General features: G+C 42.3%; 1 protein-coding gene across 1 annotated transcript in view; it reads right to left on the bottom strand.

Moving 5' to 3' along the window:
• Positions 1-19410, bottom strand: part of PGAP5 (Per1-like protein PGAP5) — a 170531-nt gene that overhangs the window by 50896 nt on the left and 100225 nt on the right. The window contains exons 5-6 of the mRNA XM_068362323.1: positions 18150-18291; positions 11862-12028 (exon numbers count right to left, since the gene is read on the bottom strand). Coding sequence (XP_068218424.1) covers positions 11862-12028; positions 18150-18291 — 309 coding nt within the window. The remainder of the gene's footprint in view (positions 1-11861; positions 12029-18149; positions 18292-19410) is intronic.

Here is a 19410-nt window from a genome sequence, read left to right as displayed (position 1 = left end):
CTCCCTCTCAGGTGGGAAGAACGAACAACGCCTGTTGCCAATGTGGGTTGATTGCTCCATGAACGGAACAACGAGCGCACAGCAAAAGGGAGGCTAGGCCTACATATTGAGGAATTCCAGTTAAGGAATCCTCCGACGGGATACTCTGGAAAGTATCTGTCCTGGGCCTAGGATCATCCACCGAAGCTGAACAAAAAGTCATTAAGGTTACTCCCGGGTCTGAAACAACCAACTGCTTCACAGCACTACTGCTGCATGGACTGATATTCGTCTTGGGTAAGGGGGCCTCATTCTCGCCTCATGTTCCTTGCCAGAGAACCTCTAACAGGTGATCACTTGAAGGAGATCGTGAAGGCCCTAATGCGGACAAAGATTCCACTGCAGAAGAAGTCTGAATTGCTTCTCTAGGGGAAGCAACCGGGACTTCTGAGCTGCAAGGTTGTCCTTACATCAAGTTGCCTCTACTTTTACCAGATAGATTGCCAGGGGAGACCGATCGGGAAGAGTCAGGGTGGCATGATTGAAGCATAGGAGTAAGATGGCGAAACTTCTTCGACTTCGAGGATGAATCCGAAAGGGAAGAATCCCTCTTAGCCTTCTTTTTCTTACGCTTGCCAAATGCTGCCACTGGGAGGGAGGCCACTCCATGCACACGTCACATGGAGACTCCTGGGAACAGGCTTGCCCTCTGCATGCATGACAAAGTGAATCAGGCTTGCCCTCTGCATGCATGACAAAGTGAATAGGGATCTGTCTCTAAGAAAGTCATGAAGGTGCTGCATTGGCACACTTTCCTACCTGGATAAATCTGCAATCTATTGGAATGCACACACTATCACTCTTGAGAAAGGAAGTTTAAAAATTTAGGCCAGTTGTTCTTTTTAATAGGTTTGAAAAACCGAGTAAGCGGAGGGGATCAGACAAAGTCCGTTCTCTTCTGAGCTGAAATGCAAAATGGCATCTATTAGCTACTATGTGTGTGAGCTGGGTGGTAGGTACACCTCCTGCTAGACCCCGATAACCAGCATAGGGGAGTATCACCTGGCTTAAAAGTTTTACGGCTAGTTTCAGCTGTCGCTGAAATGTATCTCTATAATAAAGAGCTGGAAGTTTTGTATTTGGTGCCAGAAAAAATGTTATTTTCATTAGTAAAATAAATTTTTGAATATACTTACCCGATAATCATGTAGCTGTCAACTCTGTTGCCCGACAGAAATCTACGGTCGGGATACGCCAGCGATCGCTATACAGGTGGGGGTGTACACAACAGCGCCATCTGTGGTCAGGTACTCCAGTACTTCTTGTCAACACCACCTCAATTTTTTCCTCGGTCCACTGGTTCTCTATGGGGAGGAAGGGTGGGTCAATTAAATCATGATTATCGGGTAAGTATATTCAAAAATTTATTTTACTAATGAAAATAACATTTTTCAATATTAATCTTACCCGATAATCATGTAGCTGATTCACACCCAGGGTGGTGGGTGGAGACCAGCATACATGTTAACAAAGAAGCTAAGTATCCCGTATTTTATTTTATTAGTTATTCAAAAATAACATAAAATAAATAAGTACCTGGTAAGGAAGACGACTTGAACCATTACTCTGCCTTATTAAGTACGTCTTCCTTACTGATGCTGAACGACTCTTAGGTGCTGAAGTATAAAGGGCTGCAACCCATACTAAAGGACCTCATCACAACCTTTAACCTCGGCGCTTCTCAAGAAAGAATTGACCACCCGCCAAATCAACAAGGATGTGGAAGGCTTCTTAGCCGACCGTACAACCCATAAAAAGTATTCAAGAGAAAGGTTAAAAAGGTTATGGGATTATGGGAATGTAGTGGCTGAGCCCCCGCCTACTACTGCATTCGTTGCTACGAATGGTCCCAGGGTGTAGCAGTTCTCGTAAAGAGACTGGACATCTTTGAGATAGAATGATGCGAACACTGACTTGCTTCTCCAATAGGTTGCATCCATAACACTCTGCAGAGAACGGTTCTGTTTGAAGGCCACTGAAGTAGCCACAGCTCTCACTTCATGTGTCCTTACCTTCAGCAAAGCAAGGTCTTCTTCCTTCAGATGAGAATGTGCTTCCCTAATCAGGAGCCTGAATTAGTAAGAAACTGAGTTCTTAGACCTTGGAAGAGAAGGCTTCTTGATAGCACACCATAAGGCTTCTGATTGTCCTCGTAAAGGTTATGACCTTTTTAGATAGTACCTAAGAGCTCTAACTGGGCAAAGTACTCTCTCCAGTTCGTTCCCCACCAAGTTGGACAGGCTTGGGATCTCGAACGACTTAGGCCAAGGACGTGAAGGAAGCTCGTTTTAGCAAAAAAACCGAGCTGCAAGGAACATGTAGCCGTTTCAGATGTGAAAACTATGTTCCTGCTGAAGGCGTGGATCTCACTTACTCTTTTAGCTGTTGTACAGCACACGAGGAAAAGAGTTTTTAATGTGAGGTCCTTAAAAGAGGCTGATTGGAGAGGTTCAAATCTTGATGACATAAGGGACCTTAGGACCACGTCTAGATTCCAGCCTGGAGTGGACAACCGACGTTCCTTTGAGGTCTCAAAAGACCTAAGGAGGTCCTGTAGATCTTTGTTGGTGGAAAGATCCAAGCCTCTGTGGCGGAAAACCGCTGCCAACATACTTCTGTAACCCTTGATCGTAGGAGCTGAAAGGGATCTTACGTTCCTTAGATGTAACAGGAAGTCAGCAATCTGGGTTACAGTGGTACTGGTTGAGGAAAACTGCATTGGCCTTGTACCAGCTTCGGAAGACTTCCCCTTTAGACTGATAGACTCTGAGAGTGGATGTCCTCCTTGCTCTGGCAATCGCTCTGGCTGCCTCCTTCGAAAAGCCCCTAGCTCTTGAGAGTCTTTCGAAAGTCTGAAGGCAGTCAGACGAAGAGCGTGGAGGTTTGGGTATACCTTCTTTACGTGAGGTAGACGTAGAAGGTCCACTCCTAGAGGAAGAGTCCTGGGAATGTCGACCAGCCATTGCAGTACCTCTATGAACCATTCTCTCGCGGGCCAGAGCAGAGCCAACCAACGTCAGCCGTGTCCCTTTGCGAGAGGCGAACTTCTGAAGTACCCTGTTGACAATCTTGAACGGCGGGAATGCATACAGGTCGAGATGGGACCAATCCAGCAGAGAAGCATCCACGTGAACTGCTGCTGGGTCTGGAATCGGAGAACAATACAACGGGAGCCTCTAGGTTATCGTGGTAGCGAACAGATCTATGGTTGGCTGACCCCACAGGGCCCAAAGTCTGCTGCAAACATTCTTGTGAAGGGTCCACTCTGTGGGGATGACCTGACCCTTCCGGCTGAGGCGATCTGCCATGACATTCATATCGCCCTGAATGAACCTCGTTACCAGCGTGAGCTTTCGATCTTTTGACCAGATGAGGAGGTCCCTTGCGATCTAGAACAACTTCCACGAATGAGTCCCTCCCTGCTTGGAAATGTAAGCCAAGGCTGTGGTGTTGTCAGAGTCCACCTCCACCACCTTGTTAAGCTGGAGGGACTTGAAGTTTATCAAGGCCAGATGAACTGCCAACAGCTCCTTGCAATTGATGTGAAGTGTCCTTTGCTCCTGATTCCATGTTCCCGAGCATTCCTGTCCGTCCAAAGTCGCACCCCAGCCCGTGTCTGATGCGTCCGAGAAGAGACGGCGGTCGGGTTTCTGAACAGCCAAAGGTAGACTTCCTTGAGAAGAAAACTGTTCTTTCACCACGTGAGAGTAGACCTCCTCTCTTCGGGAACAGGAACTGAGACCGTCTCTAGCGTCATGTCCTTTATCCAGTGAGCAGCTAGATGATACTGAAGGGGGCGGAGGTGGCGTCTCCCTAACTCGATGAACAGGGCCAGCGATGAAAGTGTCCCTGTTAGACTCATCCACTACCTGACTGAGCATCGGTTCCTTCTCAGCATGCTCTGGATGCATTCTAGGGCTTGGTAGATCCTTGGGGCCGACGGAAAAGCCCGAAAAGCTCGACTCTGAAGCTCCATACCCAGGTAGACAATGGTCTGGGATGGGACGAGCTGGGACTCCTCAAAATTGACCAGGAGGCCCAGTTCCTTGGTCAGATCCATAGTCCATCTGAGAATCTCCAGACAGCGACGACTTGTGGGAGCTCTTAAAAGCCAGTCGTCTGACGGAGCCGGACACAAGATCATGGTACTGCTGCACAGTCTGTGAACTGTCAACCATGGGGAAGCGAGGAAGTACAGCGACAACCCGAAACTGTCTAGACTGTCTGGGTCGTACAGACAACTCCTTATCGGGTTGCTGAGGTTGCCGCACTGCGTCACAACAAGTCACTTCTGCTGGTTGTTGAACGTCTTCCCAGTGACACACTGACTCCGTAAACAAAAAATCCTCTAACAAGGACTAAGCTCGGACTGCATGTCTTGCAACAAAGCTCAAGGTCTATGGGAGCAGGTGTGGTAACAGACGGGGTTAGCGACTGAAGCGGAACCATTACCCTCCCTGGAAGCATGTTATGCTTAAATAAAAGTCCATAGGAGGCTAAGCAGCTAAAGGCTCCTCTCCAAATGACAGAGTCCTCAAGGGAATATCAGAATGAGGGAGAATAGCACTTTCTCATCTACAGGAACCATATCCGAGAAAAGCTAAGTTCTCTCAGAGAGGGTTTCACTGGTGCAAAAGCAGCAGACCAGAAGGCAACGTTATGAAACTGCTTGACAGTCTTGTGAGTTGGCAACAACCAAAGATGTGTGACTGAGGAGCATGCGGTAAGGTATGCAGAGCATGCTGTATGCAGAGCATGCTGTATGTAGAGCATGCTGTAAGGTAAGCAGAGCATGTTGCATGGCGTGCGGCTTATGCTGCATGGGATGAGGCTCATGCTGCATGGGATGAGGCTCATGCTGCATGGTATGAGGTTCATGCTGCATGGGATGAGGCTCATGCTGCAAGGGATGAGGCTCATGCCGCATGTGTTGAGGAGGATGCCGCATAGTATGAGGCTCCTGCCTCATGGGTTGAGGAGGTTGCCGCATAGCATGAGGCTCCTGCCTCATGGTTTGAGGAGGATGCCGCATAGCATGAGGCTCCTCATAGCATGAGGCTCCTGCCTCATGGGTTGAGGAGGATGCAGCATAGCATGAGGCTCCTGCCTCATGGGTTGAGGAGGATGCCGCATAGCATGAGGCTCCTGCCTCATGGGTAGAGGAGGTTGCCGCATAGCATGAGGCTCCTGCCTCATGGGTTGAGGAGGATGCCGCATAGCATGAGGCTCCTCATAGCATGAGGTCCCTGCCTCATGGGTTGAGGAGGATGCCGCATAGCATGAGGCTCCTCATAGCATGAGGCTCCTGCCTCATGGTTTGAGGAGGATGCCGCATAGCATGAGGCTCCTGCCTCATGGTTTGAGGAGGATGCCGCATAGCATGAGGTTCCTGCCTCATGGGTAGAGGAGGTTGCCGCATAGCATGAGGCTCCTGCCTCATGGGTTGAGGAGGATGCCGCATAGCATGAGGCTCCTCATAGCATGAGGCTCCTGCCTCATGGGTTGAGGAGGATGCCGCATAGCATGAGGCTCCTGCCTCATGGTTTGAGGAGGATGCCGCATAGCATGAGGCTCCTGCCTCAAGGGTAGAGGAGGTTGCCGCATAGCATGAGGCTCCTGCCTCAAGGGTTGAGGAGGTTGCCTCAAGAACATGCGTCTGGCAGGGTGGACTGCGCATCGGAGGTGGAGCTCTCACAGGTGGAGGGTGGGAGCAGGCAGCCGCAGTATCTGCTGAGCGCACAACCTCGGCGGGTTGTAGGTTAACAGGCTACATTGTCAACCTTCCAGCATGATACTCCTGTATGAAGGAGCAAGCTGAGACTGTATAGTCTGCAGCATGGACCACTAGGGTCTATGAAAGACAACAACAAACGGAGCTACTGTCCGTTGAGACTGAGGGTCTAAATCAGCTGGTGCGGCAACAGACGGAGTTACTGCCTGTTGCGGTACCACCTTGCCTCTCTGGGAGGTGTGCAGTTGTCGTACTGCAGCAAGTCCGAACTGACCCAGTGCTAATGGCTACACCTAGGAGTTGGACTTGCGCGGAAGGGACCGACTTGCACTTAAAAGCTGCAAGATTTGGTCCATGGTTTCTGCGAGAAACCTCTTCCGCAGACGAGGAATAAATGGGCTCTCTCGTCTTTGTGTGGGTGGGGTGATCACGTCGGCTACGTGAGTTGGTTACACCCGAAACCACGGAGGGAAACGTCTGTTCGTCGATCAAGGCCTGATGAACCCATAAGTCCTTCGACGTTACTTCTCCCCTGGGCTTGGGAGCTTGTAAGAGGTCCCAGACTAGGCGAACAACTGGCACGAACAGACGAACCCTCGAACGCAACACTGTAACACTTTGCGCTTATCACTTTATCACTTTTGATTTTCTGTTTGCACTTATTTCACTGAACTCGAAACTTTAAGTGGTTTGTACCTGAAACACGCAATTCTATCCTTCATTAAAAGTTAGTAATTGCGAAAACAGTATTACAATGTAACAGAAAAACATAATGAAAGATAAATAATTCAGTGGCTGGAAAAGAGACTAAACACTAGATCAAATAAACTACGTTTAAAATCTCTCACCGCATAAAGCCTGGGAACAAGAATAAAACTCTAGAAACGTTTACCTTCTTCCCCTAAAGAGACTAGGGAGAAGAGCAAAAACGATAACAACGTTACCCGCTTGAACGAAACGTTTATCCTCCTCTCTCTCCCTCCGTCTCTATCTCTCTCTCTCTCTCTCTTGACTTAGAACCTGAGAGATGAGCCCAATTATATATATCGTTAAAACATATTATTGTTAAAGGAAAAAAACTGAAAGATTTCCCAAATAAAAAGTTCCTTTATTAGAATTAAAACCATTTAAGCTAAGAAAGAATGAACAAAACGCTAGAATCGGTTTACTCTTACTGCAACGTGAAACCGTGAATACTCTCTCTCTATCGTAACGATAGAGTGCAAGTTGAACGTTCTGAACGTCAACAACAGCAGAGACAAAACAAAACGTTAGTTCAACTTTGAAAACAGTACGAGACTATCAAAGAAATTCTTTCAAAAACATTAAAATAGCATAAAATGATAACAGGTAAAAACGAAATGACGGGCTCAATGTTAATTAACTTCGGTTCCAAGAAAAGACCGCCTACTATTAGGAAAGGTCGCATATAAACAAATATAAAAATTAATTTTAATAAGTTTATAATAAAAGGAAGTTAATCGAAGAGGCCTATAAAGCAAAATTAAGAAAGAGAGTCTATACTCTCTTCGACACCAACACTTCCGTCTAAGGGAAGGGTCGGCCATTTAAAAGTGAAAGAGAGTTCATACTCTCTTCGTCACCAAAATTAAATCAAATTAATTCCAAAAACTTGCTAAGCTAATGATAAAGCTTCCTGAATAGCGAAGGCTAAACTCTAGAGCAAATACATCACCAAATCGTGAACAATAACTCCAGAATCAACAGCGTATCCATGTAGGTCTAGCCGGCGGCACGACAGAGGAAAAATTGAGGTGGTGTTGACAAGAAGTACTGGAGTACCTGACCACAGATGGCGCTGTTGTGTACACCCCCACCTGTATAGCGATCGCTGGCGTATCCCGACCGTAGATTTCTGTCGGGCAACAGAGTTGACAGCTACATGATTATCGGGTAAGATTAATATTGAAAATAATAATTTCATATCAGCATTGACCTGTTTTTATGAGTATGGCGTCCTGACAATGGTGTTTCATTAGATATTACAAAAAAATTGATAAGAAGAGTTGAACATATTTCATATTCTCTTGTTATGAAAACTTTAAAAGAACTTTTATGAAGAAGAGCAAATTATTTGTTAGAGAAACTTTATTGAAAATGATTTCTTTAACAAAAAAACAAATCTCCTTTATACTTCATTTACTCAGTCTATAGGGGAGATGAGAGGGAGGTTATAAATAACAATGTGGCAATGAGTGCTGAAGCATGAAACTGGTTTTATTCAGTAAAAGGCTGGAAAAGAAATTTATACAAAATCTTATACAGTAAATTTATCTGCATAATTTTCATTATATAAATCAATATGGATAGAATATAGTGGGAAACACTAAATGAAAGGGAATAAGGATGAGAAGTTATAAAGGAATAAGGCTAATGAGGAATGGAATACGGGGATAAGCTTAAAAGGAATAAACATAGACTGAAATTAACAGTAAAAATTCATGAATAACACAAATGAAAATAAATTGTAAATGAAACAGAAAAGAGGGAAGTAGGCTATATATTAAGGAATAATCTTTTAGCCTTTTGCAATGAATAAAATAAATAAACACAATATAGTTGGAAATACTGAATAAAAGGGAATAAGGATAAAAAAGAAAAAGATAGGATAGTGCAGAGTAAGTAAGGAAAAAGAGTATATGGAATAAAATAGACTGAAATCAACTGTAAACATGCGTTAATACCAATTGAAAAGTTAAATGAAAAGGAAATAGAAAAGAGAGAAGTGAGACACCTTTAACACTCTGAACCAACAATACCTATAATTGAAACATGACAACAACCTACCCTATTGAATACTGGTGTGTGATTTAAAAGTTTTTACGTTTTCATTCTATCTAGTGTACTATTATTTTATTGAAACCATTTACCTTGCCAACTAAGACCTCAGCTTTGTTTGCAACATATATTACATTTAGAACCGGTAAACATATTGAACAATTATAGAATTGTGAAGCTTTCATGCCACGTACATTTTTTAATCATGTCACATTTCAATATTACAAATGGTATTGAGTAGCAACCAAATTACATTGCAATCCCATAATAATTTCCATTTCAATAAATAGGAGTTTTGGCTCAGATAGTGAACAGAAAAATCTAACTGGAGAAAGTCTATTAACACTTCCAACACAAAAAAATGGGATTGTTCTGCCTCTGTTGTGTCCAGAGAAGGAACTTGGATGGTAAGTATGGAACAGATTTGGATGGAATAGAAGGGAATGTTCAATGAAAGACATCAACCTACTGACCGCAGAGAACATATCTCTGTGTTTCTCTCTATTTCTTCTTCCAAAGACCCCTCCGGGACTGAGTCTTGGAGGGGGCAGGAATGGGTGGAGCACGGTCCGAACGATTCTGGAGGCAGAAGCTACTGGTGGTCCTTTCTAGGACTTGAAGATGGCCGGGACCTTCCTAAAACTCGAGTCAACTGGCATGGCCATTTCCAAGGGCCTAGTCGAGGTCTCCTTCAAATGTACTGAGCCCTCAAGTGATAACTCATGGTGTATTAAGGGGTGCTGATACACGGCATCCCCTTTCCACCACAAATTTCAACATTACCCTTTTGAGAAGTAAACGAGGAATCCAGTACAGTACCTATACGATCCTTAGAGCATATATGTTTGTGTCACCAAAAGGTGCTATCATGACTGGCCATCAATCAGTTAACGGTACCTCATGATAGAGACTGTATGCTCATCAGCTCGTTCTGGGTTTGTTTCCTCTCCCTGGAATACAAACGCTCAAATCAGAACGGATCCAGGAAAGTATCATTGGGAGGCAGAGCATGAATCAGGCAGGGATTGATCTCATTTTATGGTATTGTGTATCCTCCTTTTGGTGAATAAGAGTGGTTTTGTGGTAGGCCCAATGCTTGGAAGCCCAGAGCAGGGACCAGTCACTGACCTGCTCAGCATAGTTTGTAGTGCACATACTGGTACAGAGCAGTGATATCTCCTTGTTCGAAAGTACTGAAGTACTTTGTGAAAGAAAAGAGACAGAAGAGGTACCCTGTATTCTTTCCCCTGTTCATTGTAGTGAATAGTACGTCGTGGTTTTGTGCTCACGACCACAGGGTATGGCCACTCAGCCACCGACTTGCAGCTGCTGGCTGACATCCCGAGAAATGTCAACTTCTCAATGCGGGATACCATAGAATCTTTCATAAGAAAAGGAGCATCATTACCCCATTCAGGTACAAAAGGTGTTGATGGGTGTGCAAGCTCCTCCAACATCTGGGAAATGTAAGAAGTTGTGGAATTGTATCCCTCCTGACAGCCAACAGTATGGTATAAGAGATTAGTCCAGGTAGTACTTTCTTCTGAATATGATGGAACAGGCGTGGCAGTAACAACAGACTCACTAATGCTAACCAAAACCAAAGGAACAGGTCAGTGGGTGAGTACCATATGGAACAGCGCGAACATCAGGGTAAGGAATAATCCTCCACTTTGCAATAAGAATGAGAAAGATAGGAATATATAATCCCACACCCTCCACTGGGCTACAGTATTGATGTTCAGTCCAAGTACAACGACTCACCTGCCCCCAGTGCAACAGCAATAACGGTAACAACAATCACCTGCTCCCATTGCAAAAACAGGAATGGTAACACTGACTCACACACACTTAACTGACACCTAAAGTACCAGTTAGCAGGTGAGTAACATCACTCCCTCCCGAGAGAGGAGAGCTATCGCTGTACGTCCAAAGAAAATGTTGTTAAAAGGCCTTTCCACTTGACTATCTTCTTTGTAGTTGTCTTCTTAAGGAAGAAATGCCTTAAGAAGGGAATGGAGATGAGAGAAGAAATTGGTAGAGTAGGAAGAGAATGGGTAAACTCTACTATACCTCCCATTGCCAACAACTCTTCCTTGCTGTCACAAAGGAGTCATGGTCTGACCAACTGATAATGACTGGGCTCCCTCTGAGGAGGAAGCTAAAAGAGCTTCCTCTGCTACACCACAAACTCACTACACAGGATTTTGTCACAAGGGAAGCACTCTGAACCCTCACTAACATTGTAACACAGGAATCACCATATAGGGAACACTGTAGTAGCCAGGTGTAACCAACAAACGAATAATTTTCCTTATCGGATATGCAGGTACGGGTGATACTCAGTCTGAATCGAGTAACTCCCTTTTGCTGAAGCATAGAAATTACCATAAAGTTAGATGAGTAACCCTAAATTCATAATCTACCTGACTGGAAGAGCAAGAAAACCCTTCCAAAGAAAGGGGAAGCATCTACTTACAGTCACCCCTTCATAAAGGTACATAATGCATGGAGTTTTGAAGACTTTTATCTTCATAGGAACATAATTCACTCCACCACATGGTTACCTTTTGGTGGGCTTCTGCTTACAAGTGTAAACACTCACAAAAGACAAAACAACACTTATCACAAACCTATGGGAGAAAAGATCTAACAGTTGAGCGAGCATGATGGTACGTCTGTAACGGTTACGGCCAAAGACATAAGTGACTACAGTATTCTGTGACAGGCAAGTGGGTTGAGGTTTCCCGTCGGCAGCCCCTGTTGTTAAGCAACTACCTTGTTAACGATTAAAATATGTTGCTGAAGACATTTCTATTTTAAACAATGAAAGGTTTTCTATGTATGTAGGAAAATAAAATCCTACATCCAAGATTCACAAGAAAACAAATAGCAAGTACTATACTGAAAATTAATTGGGATTGAGTTTATGATTTCTCAATTTTTTGATAGCTCACATTAGCAGCACATTTTATTTAGGTATTTAGTGAGCCCTGCTTTTTCCACAAGCAGGAGATGAACCTTACAAAAAATATTAGAACTTGTAATCACATTTTGATATATAAGTAACACATTATATTTTACAATATTGCCTTTGAGTTTCTTGCACTATTCTATGAGTTGATCTCTTCAAGAAAAAAAACCAGATCAAATTTTTATGAAAGGTTTCATTCTCTAAATGTAAACTTACAATAATTGAAATAAGTAATTTAAAAAAATACCTAAAATCATACAAGTGAATGAATTAATATCACAATTACTGTGTACTGTATTCACATTCTACCATACTTACTTGAAATAATTTTCAACTTTGTTACAGCAGGTTTGCATAGAAAACAGTCATCCCCTTCCATGGCCATGCTGTTAATAATGACAAATGTTACTCCTTGAATCTGCACTAGCTTTACAGGACCAGCATCAAATGCTTTCTGAAACCGATTCACCAGATACGGGTTCAAGCTGCAAAGTAAAAATTTATATCATTCAATGGCTCTCTCTACACATCGAAAATAGTGATTATGAACATGGCATATTTTAAAAGTAATTTGCATTTTTCTTATCCCTACAAACCTGAGTCCTTTAATTAGGGATTTTACTTCAGCGCGAGCCGGAATCAGTTGTTTGAAATCGATAACGATTAGTTATCCGACTGGAGGCTTTACCCCGCTGCCCCCTTTCAGTTTTTTCTCTATTCACTTTAGATACTTTGACCAAGGATTTACATGGGTGGGTTAAAGAGAGAAGTTATATTAAGGGACTCAGGTTTGTACTTTACTTTTTTACTTCAAGGGCTGCTTATCTGGACCCGTACAGCAAAGAAACCATACTCTCTACAGGGCTAAGTAAATGACAAATTTGGAAAAAATTTGTATTTTTCCTAACTAAACAAAAGTCGAGCTCTTTACATGGCGACATATTTCGATGAAAGCTGAAACTAGCCATAAAATTTTTAGCAAGATATAACAAACCCGCTACTAAATAGAGGGGGGAGTAGCGGAGAGTAAACCAGCCACCCCACTCACACACACACTAGTAAATGACGTAACTTTTGATTGCAGGCAGGACTTACAGGGGAATAGGTGATGGCGGGCCAGTATAAGTAAAGAGCTCAAGGTTTGTATAATTAGGAAAAGTAAAAATTATTTCCAAATTTGTAATTTTTTCCGACACCTAATACAAACCTTTCCATCTTTACATGGAGACTCGCCCTTAGGTGGGTGGAGGTCCTAACCATCAAGCTGGTAACTTGACCCAGGATGTGACTCTCTGCTTTGCAGGAGCTTGAAAGAGGCCCCCTGTCACCTTGCTAATGCTTTCCTAAATGAGAGAGCTGACGGCCTGGGCAATCAGTATGTGTGAGAACTAAGCCATGTGACTTGACCCAGTAAGGATTCTTGGAGTGGAACACACTGCTTGCTTAACCAAGACATTTCCCAATTCCCCCTCTCTGGAATGACCAGGACATAACAAATATATATCATATTTCAGGTTACATAAGGGATATAGTTTTACTTGTAGATGGAGGAGACCAGCTTCCAGAGTTCCACAGGTGCTGAGCCCCACGAGAGGGGAAAATGACAAATGAAGAGGCCAGTCAGAGTCCAGTCATCCCAGACTAATCCAGGGTAACGTCTGTCCTCGACTGACTGCTACGCGTCTCGCAAGGGAAGTGAGATATCTCATACCACATGTTGCGCAGCCACCACAGGACACAGGCATTCAGGTTCCTGTGAGTTACCTCTTGCAGATATTGGGCAGTGAAGGTTGTTTGACCCTTAGTGAAAGTCATCTTACGCTTCCAAACACCTACTCTAAGTGAAAGTCATCTTACGCTTCCAAACACCTACTCTAAGTATCTGGGCAACAGAGTAATTCTTTTTAAAAGCTAGGGATGTACTTGTGCCCCTAACATCATGAACTATCTTCTGGAGGAAAGTGTGGATTCAAAGATCGATGTATGACCTGGCAAATCCAAGAAGAGATCGTATTCTTGGTGACACTCTACTTGACCCTACCTGTGCTCATGAAAAACTTGTTAATGTGTGGGTGAACTCCTGCAGATCATTTAAGATAATGCCTCAGCGCTCTTATAGTGCATAGTAACAAATAATCTGGGTCAAAGGATGAAGCACGAGGACTTTCAATACAGAAGGAGTCTACTACAGCCGGAGTCTGAGTCTTCACAACGGACTCAAAGACGAAGTCAAGTGTTAATAGACCTCCATCCCCTGGCTGGGGTATGTCGTAGAAGAGACCACGTCCTTCGCTGGCACTCATAGTGGAGACCAAAGCGAGAAGGAAAGAACAGTCGTAAGAGTCAAGTCGTGATCTGAGGACTGACTAGTGGTATGAAGCACTCATTTCTGAGAGCACTGTAAAAGAAATACACTTTGAGGAGGTGCTCTAACTTCTGATTGGGGACCAATAAGCTTGACAATGAATGAGGAGAGAGTTCTGTCGAGGAATAGTTGACTGCATTTAAATGAAAGACAAAGCCGAGTGCCATTCTGTCACAATCGAGACAAAGCAGGGTCTTTCCTCCCCGAGGTACAGCAAGCTTCGCTGTCCTGGGAGTGAAATATTGATGGAAGGTGAACGACAATCTATGTGGCTAACCAGCCATCCTTTTTGTTATTGCTTGCAAAAAGCTTCTATATGAGAAAAAAATGTTGAATACCCTCCACGTGAGAGGTCGTAGGGACACGGCTGATCATGTTGAAACCCAAGTGAGCTTGTATGAGTAGCTCTAGAAAATAGAAAACAGTTCTCTTGATATCTCTGCAAGCAGGAATAGAATGCCTGGATGCTATTTTACTTGCTGCCACTGAAGAGCTATCCCGGTCATCGACCGATCTGTCGATGCCCTTCTAAGAACGAGTCTCCTCATAAGACAGAAGGAGGGGAAACTCATAGGCATTCCCTGGATGTTCGAAGGCCTCTAAAATAGGTGCCTGGTTACCCCATACTAGTTAACAGTACTAGAGAAATTTCTGGACATAAGACATCCTGGACTGACATTTCGTCCGCAACTCCCACCAGGGTCAAGACTTAGATGGCTAACCAAGGGAAAGAAAGGTTCCTTGTAGCCCACTATCTGAGTCTGCCTCGTCAGAATTACTGCTTGGAAGTTTCCTTTTCCGACTTAATTGAGTTGCAGAGGGCAATCAAGATGTTTCACATCCAACTCCATCTTAACGGCTAGACGGACATTAGTTGTGCAAAGCATATCTTTGTCTGGGTGTTCTATGCTATGCCAAGAATACCCTTGTCTGGGTTTTCTACCACCATCGTGCTTTCATAAGAAAAACACTATGGTGTCACAAGAATGGAGTTATTGGAAGAGATTAAGAGCCAACAATGCTGTGCTCAAATCTAGGAAAACTTGTGTGGCACTGCCAATAGGTGTTGGAACATAGTTCAGAGGCCATGTGTTACAACATGTGAGCCCCTCCCCACTCAATTTTCCTTTGATGCATTTCCCAAGAGCATCGAATATGGGTAAGAAGAGAGAACGTCTACTCCCATGTGAGAGTTGGTAATCTCTACCTCCCAATTCAGGTCTATCTTATACTCTGCTCCTATCGGATTCGTAAGTCTGTAGAATCCCTGACAATATCAAAAGGATCAGATACCACTATTATTATCATTATCAATTATTATCATTATTATTATTATTATTATTATTATTATTATTATTATTATTATTATTATCACTGGCTAAGATACAACCCTAGTTGGAAAAGCAAGATGCTATAAGCTCAAGAGCTCCAACAAGGAAAAATAGCCCATTGAGGAAAAGAAATAAATAAAGAATCTGAGAAATAATGAACAATCAATATAAAATATTTTAACAGAAACAACATTAAAACAGATACTGTATTTCATAAATAAACTATAAAAAGCCTTATGTTAGCATGTTCAACATAAAAAAATTTGCTGCAAGTTTGAACTTTAGAAGTTCTACCAATTCAACTACCCAATTAGGAAAATCATTCCACAACTTAGTCACAGCTGGAATAAAACTTCTTGAATACTGTGTAGTATTGAGCCTCATGATGAAGAAGGCCTGACTAGTAGAATTAACTGCATGCCTAGTATTAAGAACAGGATGGAACTGTACGGGAAGACAGGACTAAAGCTATGACTTTCGGCAGGGCCTAAGAACTCTGAAGTTCTGACGCCCCAGCAAGCGCACCCATTGGTGCACCCATAAGAAGTTTTACTTGAGGAAGGGACATGATGCTTCCCTGAATCTTTTTCCCTGACTGGACAGAGCAACATTGTCTCTTTAGAGGTTATTTGCCTTTCTAAATGAGCCAGTTCTCATGGAGGTTTCCTGGATGAATTCTAGTGGTTTTATCCCAAACGAGGTAAACCCCGAAAGGCCGACTCAGTGTCAGAGAAACATCTCCACTGAATATGCAAGAACTTAATCCTTTGTCTAAGCGATGAGGTAGGAGGATGCATTGGCATTAAACCCGGTTGCAACTGGAGTGAACTTTCTCGTGAACACTTGAGGGGTTGAGCATAGGCAGGAGCCTCACACCCTGTACTAACAAATCAATTCTCTAAGGATGACTCTAAGTAAATCCTTGGAGGATAACTTCCAGTGATAATCATTGTTCAAAGTCACTGAAGGTTGAATCAATGGAAGAAGATCTTATTATCCCCTACTTCTGTGGCATCCTCCCTGGTAAGATGGGTGAGAAGGATGCCCTTCCTAGCGGAAGCAATCCGGCATCCTATAACTCGTATTGTGACTCAAGGAAATGGGAGACAGGTTGTACAAGCCACCCTCTCAGGTAAAAACTAGTCTTCCCTTTTGATTTTATAGGAAACTGGGACTGGCACCTGAGAACTCCCCCAAAAATTTCACAGAAGTCAACTACAGTACCCAATAGGGTAGTCAGCATCACCCAGGGATTGTGTCTGTTGAAAATCCCTGAAGGGTTGGATGGTTCAATGGAGAGGAACAAGGATCATTTGACTCACTAGTGAAAGGTCAACTTTCAACTGAGTGCCCAAGGGTGCCGATAGGTTGCTTAACAAGTAAATATTTCAAGTCAATCGCATGATTAAGCAACCTGCCTTCGCTAGAATGGGAGTTGTTAACCCCATTTTAGGAGCGGACGTCAAGACCATTTCCAGCACTGCCAATTTTCCTTAATCTGGCTGCCTTCGCTTTACTAAGAGAAGGGAAGGAAAATAACAAACTTGAGGATCTGGCTTACATGGTGCAACATCATAACTTGGCTCAGTCCACTGAGACCCTTGGTCAAATCATATATAATGGGTTGAGATAAGCTTCCGTATTCATTGACTCACAAAATAGATTTTCCTAAATACCATGGAGGATTCCCTGTGTCATCTAATTTGTCCTGGGAAATGAGAAATGACATACAATGTCTTCCAGTTTTATAAATGGGAAAAGGAAAAGGGAATTGTCAAGTTGGGAACTGAATAAGCAGTAAAAAAGGCTGTAGATGCAACAAAGATACAAAAAAGACGAACTGATCTGTTGATAGTCAGATAATTGTCTGGTAAATAACCCATGGGCTGCCTCAATCAGAGTCCATTCTAGGAAAAAGCTGGCATGCGTGGGTCTCCTGGATAAATAAAAACCACCACCATCTCTAAATGCACAAGATATAAGAATACTCTATTACCAATCAAAATTGAGGAAATACATTTATTTGATAACAAAAATAAGATTCTTCCTTTTTGTAAGATACTTATTCTATAACAGAAAATCTCATCTTTGTTATAGCTACAGGATTTAAACTTTATCACCACATGGTTGATAAAAAAACAAAGGAAACAATTTAAAGTGAGAGTACCATATTAAAAGGATTATACACTTTGACCACCCAAATCTGGGTTAATAACTCATTAGATGACCATTTTCTCCTTTTCTTGGCCTGCCCATAGATTGAAGAGATTGAACCAGGTGTGCTTTAAAATTATCAAAAGGAATTGTCAACGCTGCAGATGGGCTTGAGTTCCCCCATAAATTAGTTATACTATAACAATTCTGGTGATATTATGTAACTAGGAAATTGTATGCTTAAGATGTCGACTATAAGAATAGATTGTTTAAAAACAATTTTGCTTATTGATAGGGTAGTAGTCCTCTAACCCTGTTGTTAATGGGGGAATACCTGTACCTTTCATTTAATTTAAACAGGGTTACCCAACCACAACAGCATGTCTGCACACATCCATTTATTGTAAGAAGAAAAAGCAAAAATTAAAATAGATAAAATCTGAGAGGCAGCAAGAGTATGTGTACAGTGTACTGTTTGAGGCAAACATCAATAAAGAGTGTCTGGCTGACTGATAGATGGACAGGGCTTAACAAGTACCTCCCAGTAGTTAAAACTACCTCTTTAAATTTCTAACGGGTGTTGCAATTTTGCTGAGATCATACTCCAATTAAAGAATGATGACTTGCATGCATGTAGGAACAAACTAAAAAGCTATTCTGAGGCTGTATATCAGATACAGTACCAATAGAGTTACCCTGGAAGAATTTAAAAGGAGAATAAGTCCAAAACAACAAAGAAATGCTTGCATAAATTACCTATAATGAAAACCCATGTCATGGTTACCAGCTGCTATTAGGAACTGGGTCTCTTCTGGAGCATAAAATAAACTGTGAAATCTGGAGACATAAGCTGCAAACTCATCAGGCATACACCATTTGCCTTCGTCGAAGAGATCCCCTACAAAGGAATTAAGCAAGTTTAAAATGGGCGAGATAGAAAATCATGAAAACTTTATAACCTTATTGGCTTTTCAATCAACCTTTAAATACAAAATCATTTGTACTTCATAAGGAAAATCTATACCTATAATGATTTTTTATATAAACCTATCAATCTATATGCTCATATTTGTAATTTGGTCAACAAATGTAAACATTCAATAAACACTCAAGGATACAGATAAAAGTTATAAGTTTACCTCCATGATAGATCTTTCAGCAAGGTTTTATCAAAAGGTGATATATGGCCTACTAGAATATATACTATACAAGGTGCGGCATGAGTAACACCCTTTGTTTAAGAGGAACAAAATTAAAGCTTTATTAATTATCATTTATTTCACTGAACATGAATGTATTCCCATTGTTAATAGATTAATATAATATAATGGTTATTCAGTCCAATGATGATCAACATGAGAGAGAGAGAGAGAGAGAGAGAGAGAGAGAGAGAGAGAGAGAGAGAGAGAGAGAGAGAGAGAGAGAGAGCGTGCATGCCTGTAAGGAAACCCATGAGACAAAGAACCATTATTTTTTGGTTATCTTCCAAAGAAATGTATTAATAATGACATAATAGGCCTATATACAAAAGTACAATACTGTACATATACAAGATATACAGTACTGTACTATTATTATAGTTACCCTTACTAGAGAAAGCTATGTTTCCTATCATACATAAACACCCCATTTTCTTCAACTCGCAAATATTTATAACAGTAACTATTCTATTGTAATGCAATTAATATTCATTGGTGATATGTCAATAAATAACATACTTTTTTCACACACATATGTTTAAACTAATTAATTGTAATACAAGCAAGATATATGGGGGGAGAGTGACTGCTCCCCGCACTCTAGTTTTGGGGTGTTTGAATGTGCGTGGATGTAGTACGATAGAGAGTAAAAGATGTGAGATTGGAAGTATGTTTAGAAGTAGAAGGATGGATGTATTGGCCTTGTGTGAGACAAAGATGAAAGGAAAGGGTGAAGTGATGTTTGGTGAAATGTCTGGTAGAGTGTCTGGGATTGAAAGGGGAAGAGCGAGAGAGGGTGTGGCTTTATTGCTGAGTGA

Source organism: Palaemon carinicauda, chromosome 38, assembly GCF_036898095.1.
Source record: "Palaemon carinicauda isolate YSFRI2023 chromosome 38, ASM3689809v2, whole genome shotgun sequence".
In the NCBI taxonomy this organism is placed as follows: Eukaryota; Metazoa; Arthropoda; class Malacostraca; order Decapoda; family Palaemonidae; genus Palaemon; species Palaemon carinicauda.
Note: the sequence above shows the minus strand (reverse complement) of the source record. Positions and strands in the feature narration are given on the sequence as shown.